This window comes from Labeo rohita, chromosome 9 (genome assembly GCF_022985175.1).
Source record: "Labeo rohita strain BAU-BD-2019 chromosome 9, IGBB_LRoh.1.0, whole genome shotgun sequence".
Lineage (NCBI taxonomy): Eukaryota > Metazoa > Chordata > Actinopteri > Cypriniformes > Cyprinidae > Labeo > Labeo rohita.
In genome coordinates, this window is record NC_066877.1 from 33745404 (window position 1) to 33767995 (window position 22592).

The 22592-nt window shown below is 32.2% G+C and overlaps 1 protein-coding gene across 1 annotated transcript in view; it reads left to right on the top strand.

The window, feature by feature from the left end:
- The first annotated feature begins 4347 nt into the window (after nt 1–4347).
- Nucleotides 4348–22592, top strand: part of LOC127171220 (potassium voltage-gated channel subfamily H member 7-like) — a 115080-nt gene continuing 96835 nt past the window's right edge. The window contains exons 1-2 of the mRNA XM_051119730.1: nt 4348–4828; nt 6723–6953. Coding sequence (XP_050975687.1) covers nt 4753–4828; nt 6723–6953 — 307 coding nt within the window. The 5' untranslated portion in view covers nt 4348–4752. The remainder of the gene's footprint in view (nt 4829–6722; nt 6954–22592) is intronic.

The following is a 22592-nucleotide window of genomic DNA, read 5'->3' on the forward strand; positions in this document are numbered from 1 at the left end:
CATAAATAGTTTAAATAAATATAAATATTTTAATAATAATTTATATATATATATATATATATATATATATTTTATTATTATTTTGAAAATAATATTTCCTTGCATTTATGTTTCTAAAAACAAGCTTTATTTTTAATTTATCTGCTTCATGGTTCATTCAAAAAAATATTTAAAAAAAAAAATCAAATATCAAATACTATCATGATGTATAAATAGTTTATACATTAAATTACATTTATAAATTCAATAATTTTTTGCATTACAGTATGAGAAAAAACATTTTTTGTACATATATATATACAATATATAAGTGCAAAAAGTTTTTTCTCATACTGTAATGTATATAATTTCATTTAAACTATTTATACATCATGATAGTACTAGGTATTTGATTTTTTATTTCTTTCAAATAATTTTTTGATGAAGCATATGAAGCAGATATGTTAAAAATAAAGCTTGTTTTTAATACCATAAATGCAGGGAAATACCATTCTCATTACTGTAATGCAAAATACAATAAAATAAAAACTATATGCTATTTTATTTATTTAAATTGTTTATGGTAGTAAATTATTAAAAGATCTTCTGTTGTTTTCATATGTTATGTAATTAACATGAATGTATTATATAATAGTCAACATTTGAAGTGGATCAAAAGCTTTTATTATTTGATAAAAAGGTTATTTTAATTATTTGATTAGGAATAAAAATAGAAAAAGTAAAAAATAGAAAACTATATCATATGAGCAATTACCGAAAATCTTTTGGTTTGTAGTTGCAAGAAGTGTGATTTTAACGGATTTTCAACAAATGCATACATGCACATTCTTGTGCAGCTGACATTAAGACTCACTGCAACATGAGAGACATTAAAACCAAATGCAAACATCGTGTTTTAAACACGTCTCTATAGACTCTAATAGTAGACGTGTGACAAGTAACTCTGAGCTGCTGCCATGTTTGATGACACACTCCAACAGCTGTGTGAGTCTCACAGTGACACCTGCACTTCCCTCTTCTCCTTTTGAGTCACTCACATCAGGGTGCGAATTACAGAGGGCTCAGACTCCCCCAATTAAGACCTGAACTCCCCCACAGGAAGTCAAAACAAAAGGTTTGGGTGGTGGGAGTCTAACCTTCGGAAAATTACATATTCAGAAATGGGATTCGTCTGAGGAGGTTACTATAGCAACAGTACACTTTCTGTTTGGATCAGCATCCAGAACCCAGATCGCCTCTATCATCATCATCATTGTGATCTCCACATGCAATTAAATTCCCTATCAAAGCTGCACATGAAGACTTTATCAAAACACATCCAAGTCTGTCTTAATACAAACTCCAGCGGTTAGGCTAATGAATTTTTAAGATGTCTTTCTTGTAGGATCATTACATTTAAGTACTCTGTAAATTAATGTGGACAGCAATTCCAATAATTTGATTAGAAATGATCACAGCAGGTTGTAACTGTATCTTATATTACAGTTTGAGAATAAAAAATGACAGTTGCAACTTTTTTGCAAATTTATATTATTCTCACAATTTTTATATCTCACAATTCTGATTTTTTTTTCTCAGAACTGCAAGATATGAACACAGAATTAAAATGAACTCACAATTCTGATAAAAAAAAAGTCACAATTGTGAAATAAAAATCCACAGTGACCTTTTATATATTTTTAATTTGTGGTGGAAAAAAAGAATTGCGAGATGTGAACTCAAAATTAATTGTGAGAATTGTGAGATAAAAAGTCTTAATTACCATTTTCATGTTTTATTCGGTGACAAAACAGGCTTCTATAAGATACTGAACAGGAGAAATTGCAGGAGATTTTTCTCAGGATACAATCAGAAAAACAGACGTCTCCGATTGCTCTTCATTCTCACTGCTGTATAGAAGAAACAAAAGAGATAATAGAGATTACATTACCCTTTTAAAAATCAAACAAAGACACAAAAACAACTAAATCTGACAAGACGTTTTGGGAAAAGAGCAGCAGGTCCAACACTAAAGGCAGTTCTGTTGTTGTAGTTGTTGTTTGCTTTTCAATGCTGTCCATCCTCTTGTTTTTTCTCAATGGAGCAGATGGGTTTTCAGCCCTCACTGAAATACTGGGACAGATGTTTCAGTAAGACAAGCTCTCCATTCTGCCCTTTCTTTCTTTCTGTCTCTCTCTTTCTTTTTTAAGCGCCATTCAAGCCCCATGCCGCCCAAGCTTGGAGATTAGCTTGAAATTGTCAGTAGGCCATATATGGATTAATGCAAACGCCTGCATAGCAGCGGAGAAGCCCATTGAGTAAACCTGCATCGTGTTTATAACCTTTAAAGGTTCACAAAATAAAGGTCTGGTAGTGGGAATATTGCAGAGGGCCATTCAGGACCATGGACAGGTCCTTGCATTGCAGCTGTAAAGAAGATTTGAATAAGAATTACAAAACAAAGGGTTTTCTATCCAACTTTTTTCTTCCCGTAAGAACGAGCACAGCCATTTGTAAAATGTATGGGTCTGGCATCTCATTCGTGTCCAGCTATTTTTAGCTGTACAAAACAGCTCCTTTTGCTGCTTGATATTGCAAGTTGGTGTGTCTTACCATTTAATATTTATGTATTATCTTAATTATGAGCACACTGGTTTGTAGTGCAAACAGTTTTACCGTTTACTGCATGTTGTTATTTTTCTCATTATTTCCCTATTGCAGATAATGAACCGGAAGTCTCACCGATAGGCTTGCTTCCACGTTAAAGAAAAAGGTGGATGGGTTATTTCTGAAGTGCAATTGGTTCATCTTGTTCAACCCAAATTGTCATTTGGTGCCGCTATCACAGTTAGCAAAATCTCTATTATCTTCAAGACTACATCTAGCAGTTAGAGAAACAATGACAGCAAACTGTAATGAATATTTTTTTTTTTTTTCTAAAAAAAAAAAAGTACAAATTATGCAGTTAAAATAAGTTAAAAGACAATACATATTACAAAAAAATATTGTAAACAATTTATGTTTGAATCATGCGAACCTGGCCGAGCACCCACGAAAAAACACGAGTCTATTAACCAATCAAAAAATCGATCGAGATTCGGAGACCTCTGATTCTGATTGGTTCCCAAAATGACCTCGAAAGATCGTCGAATGTCAAATTATTTATGATTTTTACCTTCATTCATTTCATACTTCCGTGATTCCGTGGACTTAATTAACGGACTGCTTTGTGCAGCTAAAATAACTGCAAACCGGATGACAACGGACGTCTCACGCTTCAAAATTTAACGGTCGCGCCCGCTCTGTGTTGCCAAGTCCGCAGATTTTACCTGTCAAAATAAATATAGCCCCTGGCAATTTTCTAGGGAAAAAAAGTCACAATTGTGAAATAAAAATCCACAGTTTCCTGTTATATATTTTTAATTTGTGGTGGAAAAAAAGAATTGCGAGATGTGAACTCAAAATTTAGAGGAAAAAAGTAAGAATTGTGAGATAAAAAGTCTTAATTACCTTTTTCATGTTTTATTCTGTGACAAAACAGGCTTCTATAAGATACTGAACAGGAGAAATTGCAGGAGATTTTTCTCAGGATACAATCAGAAAAACAGACGTCTTCGTTTGCTCTTCATTCTCACTGCTGTATAGGAGAAACAAAATAGATAATAGAGATTACATTACCCTTTTAAAAATCAAACAAAGACACAAAAACAACTAAATCACGCTTCAAAATGTAACGGTCGCGCCCGCTCTGTGTTGCCAATTCCGCAGGTTTTCACCGTTGCTGAGGGTTGTTTTTCATTTCCGCCGGTTGAAGCGACCCCAATAACGTTATATAGCCCCTGGAATACGAATTTTACTAGGGGAAAACCGTGAAATTTACCTCCTGGAACGCGGTTTTTACCTGGGGACCCCTCGGAAAGGCAATTGGGCTAGTTTTGAGTAGCAAATGAGCGGGTTTTGTCATGAAAACCTAGTAACTTAACCCTATAAAATGTAAGTCGCGCAATAAAATTATAAAATTACTTTATAAAATTGTACAGTGACAGCGGAGTTGGTTAACGGCAGCTAACAGAGGATACGTTTTCAGACAAACGCGACGTCGTGAAAAGAGTATTTTATTATTTTTTTAATAATTATTTGTCGTTGTGAATTCGCTAGACTGTTTAACCACCAAAATGCTACCAACACTGCTCTCATATGTTTGTTTGAAGTTATTTGTAAAACCGTGTGTACTTGGCACCTTACGTTCATTAGTCCCATTAACCCACGCCTCTATTACTTTTTTACACTTCGAATGCTCAGAAAAACGGCCACGAGTGTCGAGTCATGAGCGCGATAACTCGACCTCCTTTACGTATTATCGACGAAATGAGCGCCGCTGCGCCTGACTGCGCGCTGGGGTGAGTTTAGTGTCAGCCCGGGGCGGCGGAGCTCAGTTAAAGCCCCTAGAGGCGGATCACAACACAGTCTTCCATTCGCCTTCAGCACCACACAGGACTTTACCCGTCTGCGGACAGCGATGCTTCTGCATCCGAATCTCACCGACTCTTCCTCATCACCGATTCCTGTCGGTGTCGGTTTCGAGGAGTTCAGCCAAGGTTCCGACACGCGTGTGACTACAACCACCGCATCTGAGTTCACACCAACAAAAGCGCCCTGAAAGTGGAGAGATCCGCCGTTATATCGGACAAAGAGCCGCCGTTCAGATGCAGCGATAACTTTGAGGAGGTTCGCGGGTTTTTTTCGGACAAACAGCTGAAGATTGTTATAATCATGCCTGTACGGAGAGGTCATGTCGCTCCCCAGAATACCTTTCTTGGAATAATAATACGGAAATTCGAGGAACAGAGTAAGTAGTGCAAAACAAACACACATGCTTCTTTGTCTCCTTGTGATTTAGATGATAAATGAACAGCTAGTATTAACATGCACACACATGTAGCCTATTATATTTATTGCACACACGCATTTCGCATAGGCTACATTTAAAGAAAGTAAACAGTTTGAGCTTTGTTGAGCGCATTCATTGCATTTGTGTGCATATATTCCACTGTTTCTTCATGTAAGGTTTTAAACACTATCATCAATAAAAATGCACAATGAGATGACCTAATATGCAACAATATGTGTCATATAGCTGTTATAAAGCTTTAGGGCATCCGAGTAAACGACAGGAACCGACACAAAGGCTTTTAGAGAGACTGGCAGATGACAGTCAGGAGAGTTTCAGCATTGTGGTTCTTTAGTGTTTACGCTTTAGATACATCTGTCAGATGATCGTGTTTATGTATACAGCAGTTATACCATTGAAATGCATGAATGAAAGCATGCTTTGCATGTATGTATAAATACACAAATACATCAGATAAATGATGCTCTCATACTGAAGATTGCACACACACACAGTGAAATCGAGTACTTGAGCGTATTTAGAGGATTTTTATGGCATGCAAGGTTTTTAAGCACTCATTATATAAGCTGTACAGTTGCTAGAGTGTTCAAAATCTCAGGTTAAATTTTATGATGCAATTAAACAAAAACATTTGTAATTTAATAAAAGTAAAGTAATATAAAATATTATTTGTATTACTTAAAAAACAATAAGACAATTAAATATTAAAATATAATGCAAGTGAATTGGCTTGTTATTAATGTTAATAAATGACATACAGTACATCTTTGTCAATGTTTTCTCAACTCTCAGTCACTGTTTAACCAGTGTTTCCCAACCTTTCTTGGCTTACATACCCTCCGTACTCCCTTCAGTAAGGTTCTTCGACCATGTTAACTCATAATATACCGGATACCATTTAACACTGTCATAAGCTATAAGGGTACTATTATGATTATTCACTTATAAACTAACAGCAATTATTGCTGTAGATGAAAAACAGACTCATTTGAGCTTGTTTGTCTTGAGCTTTGAGTTCTTGAGGCAATTATGGAAAAACTTGATCAGAAAAAGTCCTAAGGTTGCGTTTATTAATTTAAAAAAAAAAAATCAAATCCAATTCAATTTAATTGCAATATTACAGTCTTTTCAAGTATTTGCTGGAGTACACATATCATTGGTTGGGAATCACTGGGATAGACCGATATCTGATCTATTTTAAGTTGCTGTAAGCATAAGAAAGTCAGAACTTCATGCTTATATGTGACCCTGGACCACAAAACCAGTCATAAGTAGGGTATATTTGTACCAAAAGCCAACAATACGTTGTATGGGTCAAAATGATCAATTTTTCTTTTAAGGCAAAAATCATTAGGATATTAAGTAAAGATCATGTTCCATGAATATAATTTGTAATTTTTCTACCGTAAATATATCAAAGCTTACTTTTCGACTAGTAATATGCATTGCTAAGAACTTCATCTGAACAACATTAAAGGCGATTTTCTCAATATTTAGATTTTTTTTGCACCCTCAGATACCAGATTTTCAAATAGTTGTATGCAATATTGCTCTATCCTAACAAACCTTACATCAATGGAAAGGTTATTTATTCAGATTTCAGATGATGCATTAATCTTATTTTCTAAAAAATTTTACCTTTATGACTGGTTTAAATGGCAGTGAAAGATAAAATGGATCTTCTCTTTTGCTCACACGTGTTTGCTCTAGTGTCAGAAGAGATCTGAACAATATCTCAAACCAATTTGTCAAGATACCCAACTAATTTCTCATCAAATGATCATCTAAGGTGATTCTGTGCTAATTTTGTGTGGTGTTTGCTTGTTTACAGATAAGAAGTTCATCATAGCCAATGCCCGGGTCCAGAACTGTGCTATTATTTACTGTAACGATGCATTCTGTGAGATGACGGGATTCTCACGGCCGGATATCATGCAGAAACCTTGTACATGCGACTTCCTGCATGGCGAGCAAACCACGAGACACGCGATTGCGCAGGTGGCCCAGGCTCTCCTGGGGTCAGAGGAACGGAAAGTGGAGATTACGTACCATCGCAAGGACGGTGAGTCCAACCCCATCCTTTCCTGCTGGGTCAGTGGTTTTGATCTGTGTAGAGAAAGAGAGAAAGATCAACAGAGAGAATGGCTGTGTCCAAAACCAAGCATCCGCACTTACATACAGTAGGCAGCTGCCTGCTTAGGGGCTGTTCACTCAGGATGTGTGTTTACATTATTAAGAGCTTGATGGAAGCACAATAAAATGCTGTGAGTTTGAGTCGCTTCTAACATGCATTTGAAAAAGTTTGTAATGAGAAACTTTAAAAACTTTTTATATGGTTATTAAATCTGTTGTCAAAAAAGGTAGCATTTCAACAAAGAAATTTCACTGCAGTTTTCCACCAAAATAAAAGTTCTATGGTTTAAAGTTTAAAAGCATAAAAAACATAAATATAATATAATATAATATAAAAAATATGAAATACTTCACAGTTCATTATTATAGTAAGATTTATTGATTGATTTGTTTTATTTATATAATTTTTTAATGCATAATTCTTTATGATTTAATGTTTACAGGCAATTATTATTTTAAACAACCATAAATATTAGTACTGTAATTGTACCGTTGTTATATAAAATAATAATAATAATAATAATTATTATTATTATTAATTACTAATAATTACTTACAACTTAAAAATAATTAGTAATTATAATAATAATAGTAATAGTTTTATGTGTTTAATTTTTATAATTTTTAATTTATAATTCTCTTTGGTTTAATGTTTAAAGAAAAAACAACCATAAATAGGCCTATTAGTACTGTAATTGTACCATTGTTATATTAAATAATAATAATAATAATAATAATAATTATTATTATTATTATTATTATTATTATTATTATTAATTATTAAAAAAATTACTAAGACTATTACAAATAATGAGTAATTAATAATAATAATAACAACAATAATAATTATTATAATAATTATATGATATACTTTACAGTTCAAAAGTACTGTAGTAATATTTATTTATTGGTTCATTTAAATTTTTTATCATTTTTAATTTATAATTCTCTTTGGTTTAATGTTTAAAGAAAAAAACACAACCATAAATATTAGTACTGTAATTGTGCCATTGCTACATAAAATAATAATAATTATAATAATAATAATAATAATAATAATAATAATACAATTATTATTACGATTGTGAATAATTACTAATAATTACTAATAACTATTACAAATAAATATAATAATAATAATATTAAAAATGATTATGTACATTAATAGTATTATTATGAAATACATCACAGTTCAAAAGTATTACAGTGATATTTATTTATTGATGTTTAATCTTTATAAATAAATAAATAAAAATTGCAATTAGATTTGTTTTCATGGTTCAGTTTTTTTTTTTTTTTTTTTTTTTTTATATTTATGGCCGGGTAAATGGCAGCTGTGGCAAAATGTTAGTTTTAGGCTTAAAACTGTAAAAGGCACAATATAAAATAGTGATATTCACGTGAAGTGCAGGAAGCTTGATGAAAAATTGGTACCAACAGAATTGGTGATAAACTAAATAATAATAAACTGATGCAAAATACACTAACAAGCATACTTAATACACACAGTTATTAGGTAAATAGTCAAGTTTTAATACGTTATGGTATTGAATGAATTCTGTGTATTGAATGCACCTATGACGACTTCAGATACTGTCTAGGTAGGCAGCTTACTAGGTTTGGAACTGATCAAGAAATGCGAGTAGTGTGTCTCTTTTTCACACGCCCTCTCACTCTATTGTTTAGTCTCAGCTACAATATCGTAAGCGTCTCATTTGGTGGGGAAGAAAGCTGATTTCAGCTGAAGTGTGCAGTGAAGCAGACTCACTAATGTGGGCATCCTTACACCCGCCTAGAGCTACTCAGTCAAATTCAGCCCTCAGCCTGTCCAATCCCTTCAAACACACGGGATTAAAGAAAAACACACGCCAGCGTCTGCTGCTAGAGCTCAGATCGGCCTCTGCTAGCAGTGTTTGAACAGCTACACAGGAAGATGCTTTACTGATGAGCCAAAAACCCAGTGTGCGTTAGATGAGCCGTGAGGTCTCACTGTCCCTCTGTGTTACAAATTATGCTCCGATGATATTTATTTCCATTAGATATTCTGACATAAAATAGCTCCCTTCTCTATTGGGGGAATTAAAATGACTAATTAAAAATAGCCCCAAAAATGTTATTGAAAAATAAAATTAAAGAAAATAAATGGAATGATATGAAATAATTTATTACTACTAAATATTCTGGTATAAAATAGTTCCAAATGTATAAAAAAGAGATTTTTTTGTGATCAATTATCAAAAATTGTAATAAAAAAATATCCATTTGGAATATTGTGGAATGAGCACCCAAATTAAATATTATGGATTAAATTAATATTATTATAATTTTTTTTTTTTAATTTAAGGGAATAAAATATTATGTGATGATCTATTTCACAATGGAAAATAGCAAAAAATAAATAAATAAATAAATAAATATAAATCTGAAAGTTGATCAAATATCCATAATTTTTAATTAAAAAATATTTCTTTCTGTTTAATGTTCTGATGTTCTGAATATATATATGTATATATATAAAATGAAAACAAAACAAGAAAAAAAAATTTATTTGTTGACCTGTATGTCATGTGACCATTAACTGAACCATAAACATGCAAATGTGTTGTTAAATTATTAAAATATTAAGCTAAAACATCAGATGGACAAATAAATATTTTACACCAAAGGGGTTTGGCTGACAAAAAATATAATTGATAATCTGATATACATAAAAATTCCCTGTGAGCAAATGCATAACTAAAATGTTGACATTTGACAACAATAATATAATAATACCAATGATCTATAGTAAAAACGATCAGTGAACTACAACATGCATTTAACTTACCAATGATGCAGTCAAAAAGATCAATATGTAAAAGAAATGTACAGAAAACATGTAATAGTGCAAAAATCAGATGGTAAATCAAATGTGTGTGGCTCAAAAAGAGCATATTTTTAGTTTAAAAATCTTTTAACTGTAAGAATGCAAGGCAATTAATAGGTTGACATACCAGTAATGTATCATAGAGGGATATTTACTGTAAATACACATTGTAAACTGTCTTCTATCTATTAAACCCATAACAGCATAATTTCTGTAACAGTGCACATGCTGCCTAGAAACTATTACATACAGTACTAGGTACATACTGGGAGAATGTCAATAGTTAAAAACCTTTAACAATGAACTTCAGCTGGGGAATATATATATTAAAACTATTGTTTAATCACTCTCCTTTGCAGTTTCAGCTGAATACTGCAATTTAATAACACCTGGCGTAGGGCGATTTCAACAGCCATCCCCCTGTTCGTAGATATTAATAAGCAGCGTTTTAGCTAGCATAAAAGTAGGACTGAAACGCAGACTGAGCCTCATTAAGGAATCATTAGAGGTTCGGTTAAAGAGTGCTATCAAGCCGAGAGTGAAATTCAACACCCTGTACACACGGACTAACAATACATCACATCAGAGCGCCACAGCTCACCTGAGACCCGGAGCTTCTGCCAGAAACCTTGTGCGGCCCATTCAGCCAAAGATATGAATTATAAAGAAGGTGTAATTAAATTTGAGATAGATAAAGCACCTCAATGAAGATGTTTAGGTGAAGAAGCACCTCTAAAAATGAGGTAATCAGGATCTGATAAGACGTCTGTTGATGTTTAATACATCAAAAGATGTATTAAACAACGTGATGCATTCAATTGAATGTTGCATTCAAGTGACAGTAAAAACAGCAAATAAATGTGGTTCTTTCTAGATCCCTAACCCTAATCACGGTTTCTACAAATAAATGAAGCAGTACAATGATTTTCGACATTTATAATAATAAAAAATGTTTGTTGAGCAGCAAATCAGCATATTAGAATGATTTCTGAAGGATCATGTGACACTGTAGACTGGAGTAATGATCCTGAAAATTCAGCTTAATTGGAGTAAATTATCTGTAAATTTTTGTTCTGGAAGTGAACTTCTCCTTTAAAAATGATTGATTTTTCCACTAAGTTGATTAATGATTATTTTAAAGAAGAAGTCCACTTTCAAAACAAAGATTTACAGATAATATACTCACCTCCTTGTTATCCAAGATGTTCATGTCTTTCTTTCTTCAGTCGTAAAGAAATTATGTTTTTTTGAGGAAAACATTTCAGCATTTTTCTCCATATAATGGACTGATACGGTGCCCCGATTTTGAACTTCCAAAATGCAGTTTAAATGTGGCTTCAAACGATCCCAAATGCGGTTGTAAATGGTCCCAACCGAGAAAGAAGGGTCTTATCTAGCAAAACGATTGGTTATTTTCATAAAAAAAAAAAAGTACAATTTAAATAGTTCTTATTCTCAAACGCTCATCTTGCCTTGCTCTCGTTGAACTCTGTGTATTCTGGCTCAAGACAGTTAGGGTATGTTGAACAACTCCAATCGTATTTTCTCCCTCAACTTCAAAAATCATTTCAAAATCATCCTACATGGCTGCAGAAGTACCGACCCAGTCTTTGCAAAGTGATCATGCAAAGAAGATCAAACACCTTTAACAAAAAAGGTAAAACAACGATATAGGACAATTGATTTTAAAGTTGAGGGAGAACGTGAGATGGGAGTTTTTTGACATACCCTAACTGTCATGAACCGGAAAAAAACAATCCAGGCAGAGTAAGACAAGACAAGAGACATTAAAACGTATATAAATTGTAGTATTTTTATGAAAATAACCGATTGTTTTGCTAGATAAGACCCTTCTTCCTTGGCTGGGATCATTTACAACCGCATTTGGGATCGTTTGAAGCCGCATTTAAACTGCATTTTGGAAGCTCAAAATTGGGGCACCACATCAATCCATTATATGGAGAAAAATGCTCAAATGTTTTCCTCAAATAACATAATTTCTTTATGACTGAAGAAAGAAAGACATGAACATTTTGGATGACAACGGGTGAGTACATTATATAGGAATCTTTGTTTTGGAAGTGGACTTCTTTAAGGAGATGCAATTTATACACATGGGAGGACAACAAAACAAGCAAAAAGAAAACAGTTATTTTAGATTGCAGTAATATTTCACAATATTTATGTTTTTTTCTGTATTTTTAATCAAATAAAGGCAGATTTGGTGAGCAGAAGCGCTTCTTTCAAGAACATTAAAAAATCGTACTAATCCCAAACTTTTGAATGCTAGCATATATGATGAAAAATAAAATAAAATATGCTTTCTACACAAATAACCATATGGTGATGACTATTTTTGGGATAATTGAGTAAAATAAAAGGAAACCATCTCATATATATATTTTTTTCTCTTTATATTGTTATGTAATGTGAAGCAAAAAGAGCTTTACATTATGTAACACTGGAGTTCAAACCAAAAGGCTCAAAAAGCTAAACTAATATAACAAAAAGGCATAGTTCTGCTTAAAAAAACATCGTAATGTCACCCCTTGATCTGCTAAAGTACTTGATGACAATCTGAAAATATAAAAAAATGGTTTCTTGTAAGAAGCTACACCTACAGCTTTGTCTTCAAGCTGTTTTAACGAGGTTACGAATAACATACAATGAACTGATTTGCAGTCCCTAAGTCGGCGTGAAAGCAAATCAATGTGTGTTTGCAGCTGATGACACAGATCAGGCCACAAAGCTGTCATGACCCCTGGTAAAGAGAGTTTGTTTAGTACTTCCAGGGCGCGTTGCAGATGAAGAGGTTTGTGGGTAATGGGCTCTGATGTCACATGAGTGTTGTACAGCATATGGAGATGTCAGCTCGTGTGTAGTCTTAATGGAGTTGTTACAGTGGTGCATCTGACACCTCACTCCCAGCTCGTGATGGATTACGGTGCTCATGCAAAGCTGATGAGCCATCTAGTTGTTTATTTATTTCAATGTACTTGCTCGTAGTGTTGTTCCTGAGCAGAATCTGCTGTTTGAGGTAGTTGTTTGGAACGAGGCTTTACTGATGAGTCAGTGAGGTCTATGAATCACTCTATGGCACAAATTAGGTTCAAATTATGGGATATTTCATTTCAATTAGATATGATGACACAAAATAGCTCTAATGGCATACAAATAGAAAGATTTTTCGTTTAATTGGGGTGAATGAAAAATATTTTGTGAAAGTCAGTTCCACAATGGAAAAGAGTAAAGAAAAAAGTTTTCCTGAAATTTCATCTACAGTATTTGTCCATTAAACACATGGAAGTACAATAAAACAACAATATAAAACAGCTCTAATAGAATGAATCAATGAATACAATTAAAAAGTCAGAAAAATCCATAAAAGGTTTTTTGTTTAATTGGTGGAATGAAAAATATTTTGTGAAAGTCAACTCAACAAAATATTTGTATGAAAATATATACATTTTTCCAACAAGTTTATTTTAATGGTTCTTTAATGAAATGCAGTTTATATACATGGGAGGACAAAAAAAGAATAAATAGAATAAATAATAAAAATATAAATAAAAAATATTAAAGGGGTCCTATTATGCTTTTTGACTTTTTGAACTTTAGTCAGTGTGTGGTGTGTATCTTTGGACATAAAAAAGATCTACAAAGTTACAAATCTCAAGTCCACTCCAAAGGGAGATATTTTGTTTTTAAAAAATCCCTTTTCAAGAACTACAACGAACGGCTCATTTGGACTACAATGTTTGTTTTCCGCATGCAATGATGTCACAATGCGGTCCATTAGAATATCATTAAATTAAATCCCGCCCACGGAATTGGGTGTAGGGAAGAGGTGGGGGATTACCCTAACGATGCAGCGCGGAGAGCCACTTCAACGAACCGCAGCACGGCGGGTATAAACACAAGCATTGATTCAGAGCAGTAACGCGCCGCAGACGTGTGCAGTACAGGGGGTTGAAACACATGCAGTGTGGGTCTACTCCGGTTGCCACGTCTGAGCCATAACGTGCCACAGATGTGTGCAGTGTGTGGTAAGACATTTATTCATCATACAGTGTAGATAACATTAGCTTCACTTATAACGCGAGTGCTTTTTAAAATGCATAAACTTGCACTAGAATAGGCTAGGCTAATCAGTGATGATGTTCTTTGATAATGTTAATGTTAGGCTGCTTTTAGCCTAACATTATGCTCCTAACTTTTATGCTGGAGCTGGTTTCGGGCAATAAAACTAAGTATGTAAATAATGAAATACATTAGCACGATAATATCATGTATTGGCGAACTCGCAGGCTGATGATAGGACACAACACTACTGTAGTGTATTATTTACTTACCCTCCGTGCATCCTAGATGTATATTACTTCCTTCTTTCAGACGAATGCAGTCGGAGTTATATTAAAATTTGCCTCACACGGCTCTGGGGGGTTAATAAAGGCCTCCTGTATCAAATCGATGCGTTTTTGTAAGAAAAATATCCATATTTTTAACATAAGAATCACTTTAATCTAGCTTGCGCTAACAGTTGTACACGGAACTTGGTTCTTTGACAAGGGGTGTGGCAGTACTGAAACACTGTCTAAGCTGTTCGCCAATTGCAACGCAGTGGGACAGCTAACCAATCACAACACATTTCATTTTTCAGAAGGCGGAACCCGGAACTAATCGAGTCATTTGTGTCAGGCTGGGAGAAATGTATTGTAATAATGTAAATTATGTTAAAAATAATGTGTTTTTTGAACCACCAAGCATGAAAGCATGTTCTAGTACACCCCCAAAACAAAATCAAGACTCTGTTAAAGAGCATAATAGGACCCCTTTAAAATACAGTTAAAATATCAGAAATATCAATATAGGAGGTTAATTTTAAAAAAAGTCAGTTCCACAATGGAAAAATATTTTTATTATAATTTTCAGAAAAAGATTTTTCGATTGTGGAAATGATTATTTTAATGATAATGTGACATAAAATAAAAATCTGACATAAAATAGCTCCAGTTGATAAAAAAAATATTATCATTATTATTATTATTATTATTATTAATTAAAAATAAATAAAATATAAATATTAATAAAATATTTTTTGTTGAATTAGGGGGAATGAATAAATGATCAATTTTCCCCTAAATTGATTAATAATTATTTTTTTATTAAATGCAATTTATACACATGGGAGGACAATAAAACAAGAAATGTAAATAGCTAAAATAGCTAAATGCTAAAATGCTAAAATAGCTCCAAAAGAACAAGAATAAAATAAAATAAAATTAAATTAAATTAAATTAAAATATCAGAAATATTAATATAAGATTTATTGTGTTTATTTCATTAGGGGGAATGAAAAATATTTAGTCAATTCAAGTCAATTCAACAATGCAAAACTATTAGTATGAAAAATAAATGTTTCCAAGTTTAATGTAATTCAATATTTTACATGTAGGAGGACAATAAAACAAGCAAAAAATCTGAAATAAAATAGCTCCACTATTCCACCATTTATATCTATCTATCTGTCTATATATATATAATATATACAATTTTTTTAATGCAGTTTATACACTTGGGAGGAGAATAAAAAAGCAAAAAATCTAGAAACCAAAAAATTCATACACAATTAAAAAAAACTGCTATTCAACCAAATATTTTTGAGAAAACATTTTTATGCTAACGAGTATCACATACTTACCCTTTTCTATTCTATTGCTGCCTGTGTAGAGCATTTCAAATCAATCACTTATAAGTTTGCATTTAAGTTAGCGTACCACCTTAGAAGGATGCAGCAAAGCAGCCCACTAGGTTCTGTAACACATCTGAAGATGCCTAAGAGAGAAAGAGATTGAATTTATGATAATCTTAAGCCTGATGGCCTCACCGTCACATTCTGGCATGGAAATGAGATCTGCGAGTATCCAGAATCCACACTATAGTCCATTCAGCACTCGTACAGTTAGATGCAGCTCAAACTGTGAACTTCCTGCGTGCATCTCTTCTCCTTAAAAATAAAATATAAGATACATTAATTTGATATAATGATTCATGATCTATACAAATTTCCGGCAGGAATGGAGGATACTGCTTAGTTCCTTTTTGATCTTTGAGCCGGATTCAAACTCAGGTCACCAGCACACAAGCACTATTGCGCAACACGTCAGAGCACATTTACTAACCACTGAGCCATGTCTCTGACATTTTGCATTATTTTTTATAAAAAATATATTTTAGTCCCTGACAATGTCATGGCTTGCATATTTGTGACAGACAGCGCAGGTCATGGTGTCAGTCGCAGCGTCTGCGTCTCTCTGTGTAACTGCACCTGTCAGAAAAATGTGAAAACATATCGTCATTTAGTTCCTCGTAATAATGTGAGGAATTTTACAGGTGCAGTTTTGGGGACCACCTGGATATAAAGGATGGTACATTTTCAGCAGATGTTTTCTTTAGTAGATGGTTTGTATGTGTTTGATTTGAATCATTTATGTCACTGTCTAACATTCATTGACTGAAACCACATATAGTTGCAGTTTCTAATATAGTACTTGTTGCCAAAATTGCCTAATTGCCAAAACATTGCATTTGACCCTTGGTAAGTGATAATTAAGGACCCTGCATGTACTATATAAGGACTACATACATGGCAATAACAAAAATCATAAATTAAATCTCTTTAATAACTTTAAGTTCTCCTAAACATAAATGAGGTTTAACTGAGAGCAAATGGAGATGTTTGCTTTTGTTTTCTGCTTCTTAGACTTTTCTTTCATATAAATGCTTTAGTAATCTTTGAAGTTTCTTAATAATATTACAGCATTTTCTCAGCTTTATCATAAAAAACTAAAACTGAGGCAGTACTATTATAAAACTGAAAAGAAAATTAAAATGAGAAGTATTGAAGAAAAACTTGTTTGTTACTTAAAATAAACAAAATATTAACTGAAATAAAATGTTTCAGATTAAAAATTACAAAATATAGACTATAAAATATATAACTTATTTTCATATGTATATATGAAAAAAAACAAACAAAATAAAATTCCTAAAATTGTAACTAAAATTAAAATGAAAATAAAAAATATAAAAACTAATTAAAAATGTTAATAACAACTATAATAGTATCTGAATGATACTAAAATAACACATGAACTGAATTACAAATTAATTAATCTGTAATTGTAATTACAGCTTAAAACTCCAATAAACAAAGTACTCAAAAAAAAAAAAAGAAAAGAAAAGAAAAGAAAAAACAAGTAAGCTAAAATTGAGGCAGGGTTATTATAAAACCGAAAGTACAATTAAAATTAAAAGTTTTAAAGAAAAATATTTTGTTACTTGAAATAAATAAAATAAATGTTAACTTAAATAAAATGTTTCAGACAAAAAACAAATCTAAAACAATAACTTATTTCAGCTAGTTGTAGCTGATGTACTAAATTAACGCTCTATACAATGTAAAAAGAAAAAACGAAATAAAATTCCTAAAAATTTTACTAAAATTAAAATGAAAATGGAAAATATAAAAACTGATTCAAATATTAATACCAATTATAATCCTATCTAAATAATACTAAAATAACACAAACTAAAGTAAAAATAAATTAAATAAAAAAATAAAGAAAATAATGTTAAAAGCACATAACAAAAGTACTAGAAATTTAACTAAAATACAATTAAAACAATGTAAAAATAAAAGCTACCTAAATATATTAATAAAAACTACAATAGTATATAAAATATTAAAATAACACTTGTGTGAGTCACAAAAGTCAGCGAACTCAATAAGAGCTCAAACATTCCTCACCAAACTCTAATTAATTGAACTCTATTAATTATTAAGCACGTTGAGGAGCAACATCCTGAATTTGATGCTCATATAAAATATGAGATGAAATATGAGATGAAATATGAGATGACAGATCAATAAAACTCTTTCCAAACAAACACTTGTGCTGTGCATATGTCGGAGAGGCTTCATTTCACCGTCAGTCATTGGTTCTTTATCGTGCGTTTGATCCTTGGTGAACATGTCAAAGCATGTGTTTGTTGGAGCTGTCAAAGTAGCTGCTCACGAGCGTCCTGTCCTTTAGACAAAAGTTGACACCGATCGAGCGTGCCGGAGCTAAAGAGATAATGAGCCGGTCGCAGAAACGCCGCAGGACCGGAGCCATGTGGCGAGCGAAGGTGCCGGGTTTCAGTCGCTCGGTCTCCTCCGTGAAGGGCTTTATGTTGGTCTTTCTGAAGGCTGGAGGGGATGGAGGGCTCTGGAGGTACAGTGTAACAGCAGGTGCAGGATGGTTGCTCTTGAAAGGGCAGCATGCATTATTAAAGGGCCACCACCTCTTTGGTTACTCTTGCATCTGTTATGGAATAGTGGCATGTGTTTGGCTGGTCAGACGCATGCATGTCTGGCAGAGAGAGTGAATGCGGTCAGCCAATCAAAATAAAGAGCATTCAAAACATATCATGTTGAATTCGAGGTCAGGTGTCGTCCGTATGTTCTCCAAAATGGCGACTGCATTATGTGTCTGTTATGGATGAAGTAGTTTATTAAAGTATTTAAAACAAAAATTAATACTAAAACACTACTAAAACAATTACAAAAATAACATTACAACATTATTTGAAATAAAAAAAAAAATTAAACTTTTTTTTTTTTTTTTTTTTTACATCTAGTTGCCAGGGCATCATTTCTCATTTTTATTTCATAACAAAAATGAAATAAAATTAATAACAACTATATAGAATTTTTAAATGAAAGTAATAAAAATTATGAAAATACTATAGAATTACTAAGTCTAACTAAAATGAAAATGAAAACAAAACAATAAAAAGATAAAGATAAAAAGATAAAATAAATTTAATTCAAAATATTAATTAAGTTAGTTATCTAATTTTTATTTTTATTAATTGTGTACCTATTTTTTTGTTGTTGTTTTTTTTTTACATTTTTTAATGTAATGTGAATTTTTGTTGAACTACTTTTATATTTGAATTAATTTATTTATTTTTATGTTTGAAGTATTTATAAATTAGTAGTATTTCATGAACTACTTTTATGCTTATTTAAAAATAAATAAATAAATAAAAAATAACATTGCCCCTTTATACAAGCCAGATCAGTGGCAAGTTGTATAAACTAGATCTGAAAATAGACTAGTCCTAAAAGTTAGTCCTCTAATTTTTATGTTTACATTTTTAAACATTTTTGAAGTATTTGTAGATTATAGTATTTGTTAAACTATTACTTTTTATATTTTTATTTTATTTATGTATTTTTTCCAAGTATTTATAGATCAGTAGTATTTGTTGAACTCCTTTTATGCTTATTTAAATAAATAAAAATAATTATCGGCTTATATTTCAGTCCTGTTACAGCTTCAGAAGACTTGGAGAAGTTATATGAATTTCTTTATGATCTTTCATGATGTTTTTGTTTCTGCTTTATCCATTGTTTTTGGTGCTTGTCCGTATAAATCAGCTACTAAAGGATGACAAAATTCATATATTTTACAAACCAATTTTTGGCATACAGTAAAAGTATAGAAATATAAATGAATGTGCACAGCAGCTCAGATGATTTGCTGAGAAATGCTAGACCTCACATATCTTCTCCATCCACTGCTATACTGCAGAAACAATTGAGATATCGCACAAGCGATTTTTCTCGGAACTCTGTGAACTCTTAAAGATTTATTGCGCACGTTCCATTAGCAGATCTAACCAGCACCAGCAGATGGGCAGTGCATTATAAAGGGCACATGTCTGTCCAATACATCAGGACCTCTTCTAATGAAACGTATCTCCTTAGCTAAGGGAAGCCTTTTTGAAAGCCATCCAGAGGCAACCTAAACCATCTGCCCCTCTGCCGCTGCCAGCATCGCCTACCGCTCCTTCTGTTCTCGGCTGTAACGCAGCGAGATCGAATCTGCCTCGCACATACGAATGGAATAGAGGTGAAACAGAGATCATGGTGATTCCATTGTGACATCTTTATTTAGAACAAAAGCTTTCAGAGCTGTGACTGGTTTTTGCATTATTGCATTATTATTTGAACGATGTAAAGACGACCATTTAGTCAGTGACTTACCAGACAGCGGTCTCGTGTAAAGGCGCCTTCTTAAGTTTCAATCCGCCTTCCAAGACCTCAAAGCATCGTCTGATGATCTGGAAAAAGTTAAAGTGAGCTTTAGACTAGATAACTAAACAAACATTGAAATTGATAGTCCCTAATGTTGTTCTAAATCACATGCTGTTATTTGTTGAGGGGAAACTTACAGAAAAATTCACCAATTTTCTTCCATGCAATGACATTTCTTAATTATGGAGTCACGCACATGAAATGCAAAGAAAACAAAAACAAGATATCGTGGCCACAAATGGGGAATTCTTTTCCATGACTTCCATTATTAATTAATTCCCTTGTTCCCTCATTTAGGGCCACATTTTACTAATTCATTCCCTCGTTTAGAAACTAATTAGTATACTGTGAAAAACAGAAATAAAACATGCAAAAAAATTAAATTAAATTAATAAAACAATTATTGGGGTACTTTTACTAGAAAATACTATTTTAGTTCTACTTCAAAATTTTGTTTAATTCAGTGCATCACTTGCTGTTTCTTTGTAATTAATTGTGAAATGTGCTACGAAAAACACTGCGTTTTTTACAATGTACACTAAATAAATACAGCATAACCACAAATTAATAATAATTTAATAAGTTAATACTAAATATTTTTATTGATTTAATAAAAAAAAAATTGTGAAGTAATAATAAATTAGTAGTATTTCTTGAACTACTTTTATGCTTAATCATGTAGATCGTATAATATGTATTGAACTACTTTTTATATATTTTAAATTTTTTTATTTGATATTTTTTAAGTATTTATAGATCAGTAGTATTTGTTGAACTACTTTTATGCTTATTTAATAAAAAAAAAATGATCAGCTTATATTTAAGTCCTGTCACTCACACAAATTATCACATGTCTTCAGAAGACTGTAGAAGTTAGTTTAGTACATTTTACAAGAAAATACTATTTTAGCTTTTCAACTTCAAAATTGTTTAATTTCATCACTTGCTGTTTCTTTGTAATTACTTGTGAAATTTACTACCAATTTCTGAGTGATTTTTTTTTTTACAATGTACACTAAATAAATACATCATAACCACAAATTAATAATAATTTAATAAGTTAATAATAAATATTTTTATTAATAATTTATGTTTTGTTTTATCTTTTAAGTATTTAAAATTATAAATTAGTAGTATTTGTTGAACTAATTTTATGTTTATTTAAACAAAAATATGAATAATAATTAATAATAATAATACTCATAATAATAACAATAATAATAATTATTATTAATAATAATGTATTAAGCTCAAATAAAACTAAAATTAAAAAACGTTGTGCAAAATAAACGTTAACAAATAAAATATTAATTTTAAATATTAAATACTTTTTTGAATATTTAATATTCATAATTTAATAGTAATTTTATAACCATTTTATTGAGATTTAATATTAGCATTTTTTAATAATAAAATTTATTTTGCCAAGGAAGCATTTCTCCTTTTTATTTAGACTGATCTACTAAAATAGCTTAAACTAAAACTGAAAAAAAAAAAAGTATTTAAAATATTTTTAAAAATTACAAAAACACTCAACTAAATTACCAATAAATAAAAAAAAAAAAATAAATAAACAAAATATAAAACTATTCAAACTTTTAATAAACGCTATAATCGTATCTCAGTTATACTAAAATAACACTGCTTAGTAAACAAGATCTCAAACAATGGATTCAGATAAGTCTTGGTTCCTGCAGTATATGGAGGCGGTATATGAAGGTATAAGGCAGCGTTTTTCAAGTTTCAACACAGCCATAGACATTCAGAGCTCTCTTTTCGGCCCTAAGGCTGATTTCTCAAGATATAACTCAATGGATCATGCTGCTGTAGGACACAGATGAGGAACAGAATATGACAAATGCCTCTCGACCATTTCAAAACATGACAGTGGGGAATATCCTGAACGAAATCCTGCACAAATGTAATAGCCAATCATTTCTGCTCATGGAGTGGGCGTGAGGCTCATCAGTCTGGAGGACAACTTCAAGCAGAGCTGATTAGAAATGAAAGTAGGCCATGTCGTCTGGCTCGCAGCAGCCCCAGTAAGACCAGAGCAAAGCCACACGGCCAGCAGATCGCCAACAAAGAGTTAGTGGCTCTCCTTCCCCTCCTCCATTGCTCGACCCTGATTGGTGGATTCCCAGACCAGTTGTGCATTAACTACAGCAAAACAGCCCCACGACACCACCGCTGTCACAGCACATTAGACACATACACAGGGGAAAGAGGAACTTTCTATGGTTTTCTCATGGCCGTTTATGATGATACAAAAATTCTCTTTCAAATAAAATGCTGTTCTTTTGAACTTTCTGTTCATCAGAGAATCCTTAAACATAAAATGTATCAGGTGGGCATGGGCGATGGACTGGTAGACATGATTAACCGGTAGAACTGGTAGAGATTTTGGACTATCGTCTTTATAACAGCTACACTCTCACATGATGTTGCTATGTTACATGGTCACGAAAATGTATCGTTTGCATGCATTTTTAAGCATTGTGGTTTAAAAATGTGATTATAAGTTGGAATGCAATCAGCAGCGAAAGAGGACTCAT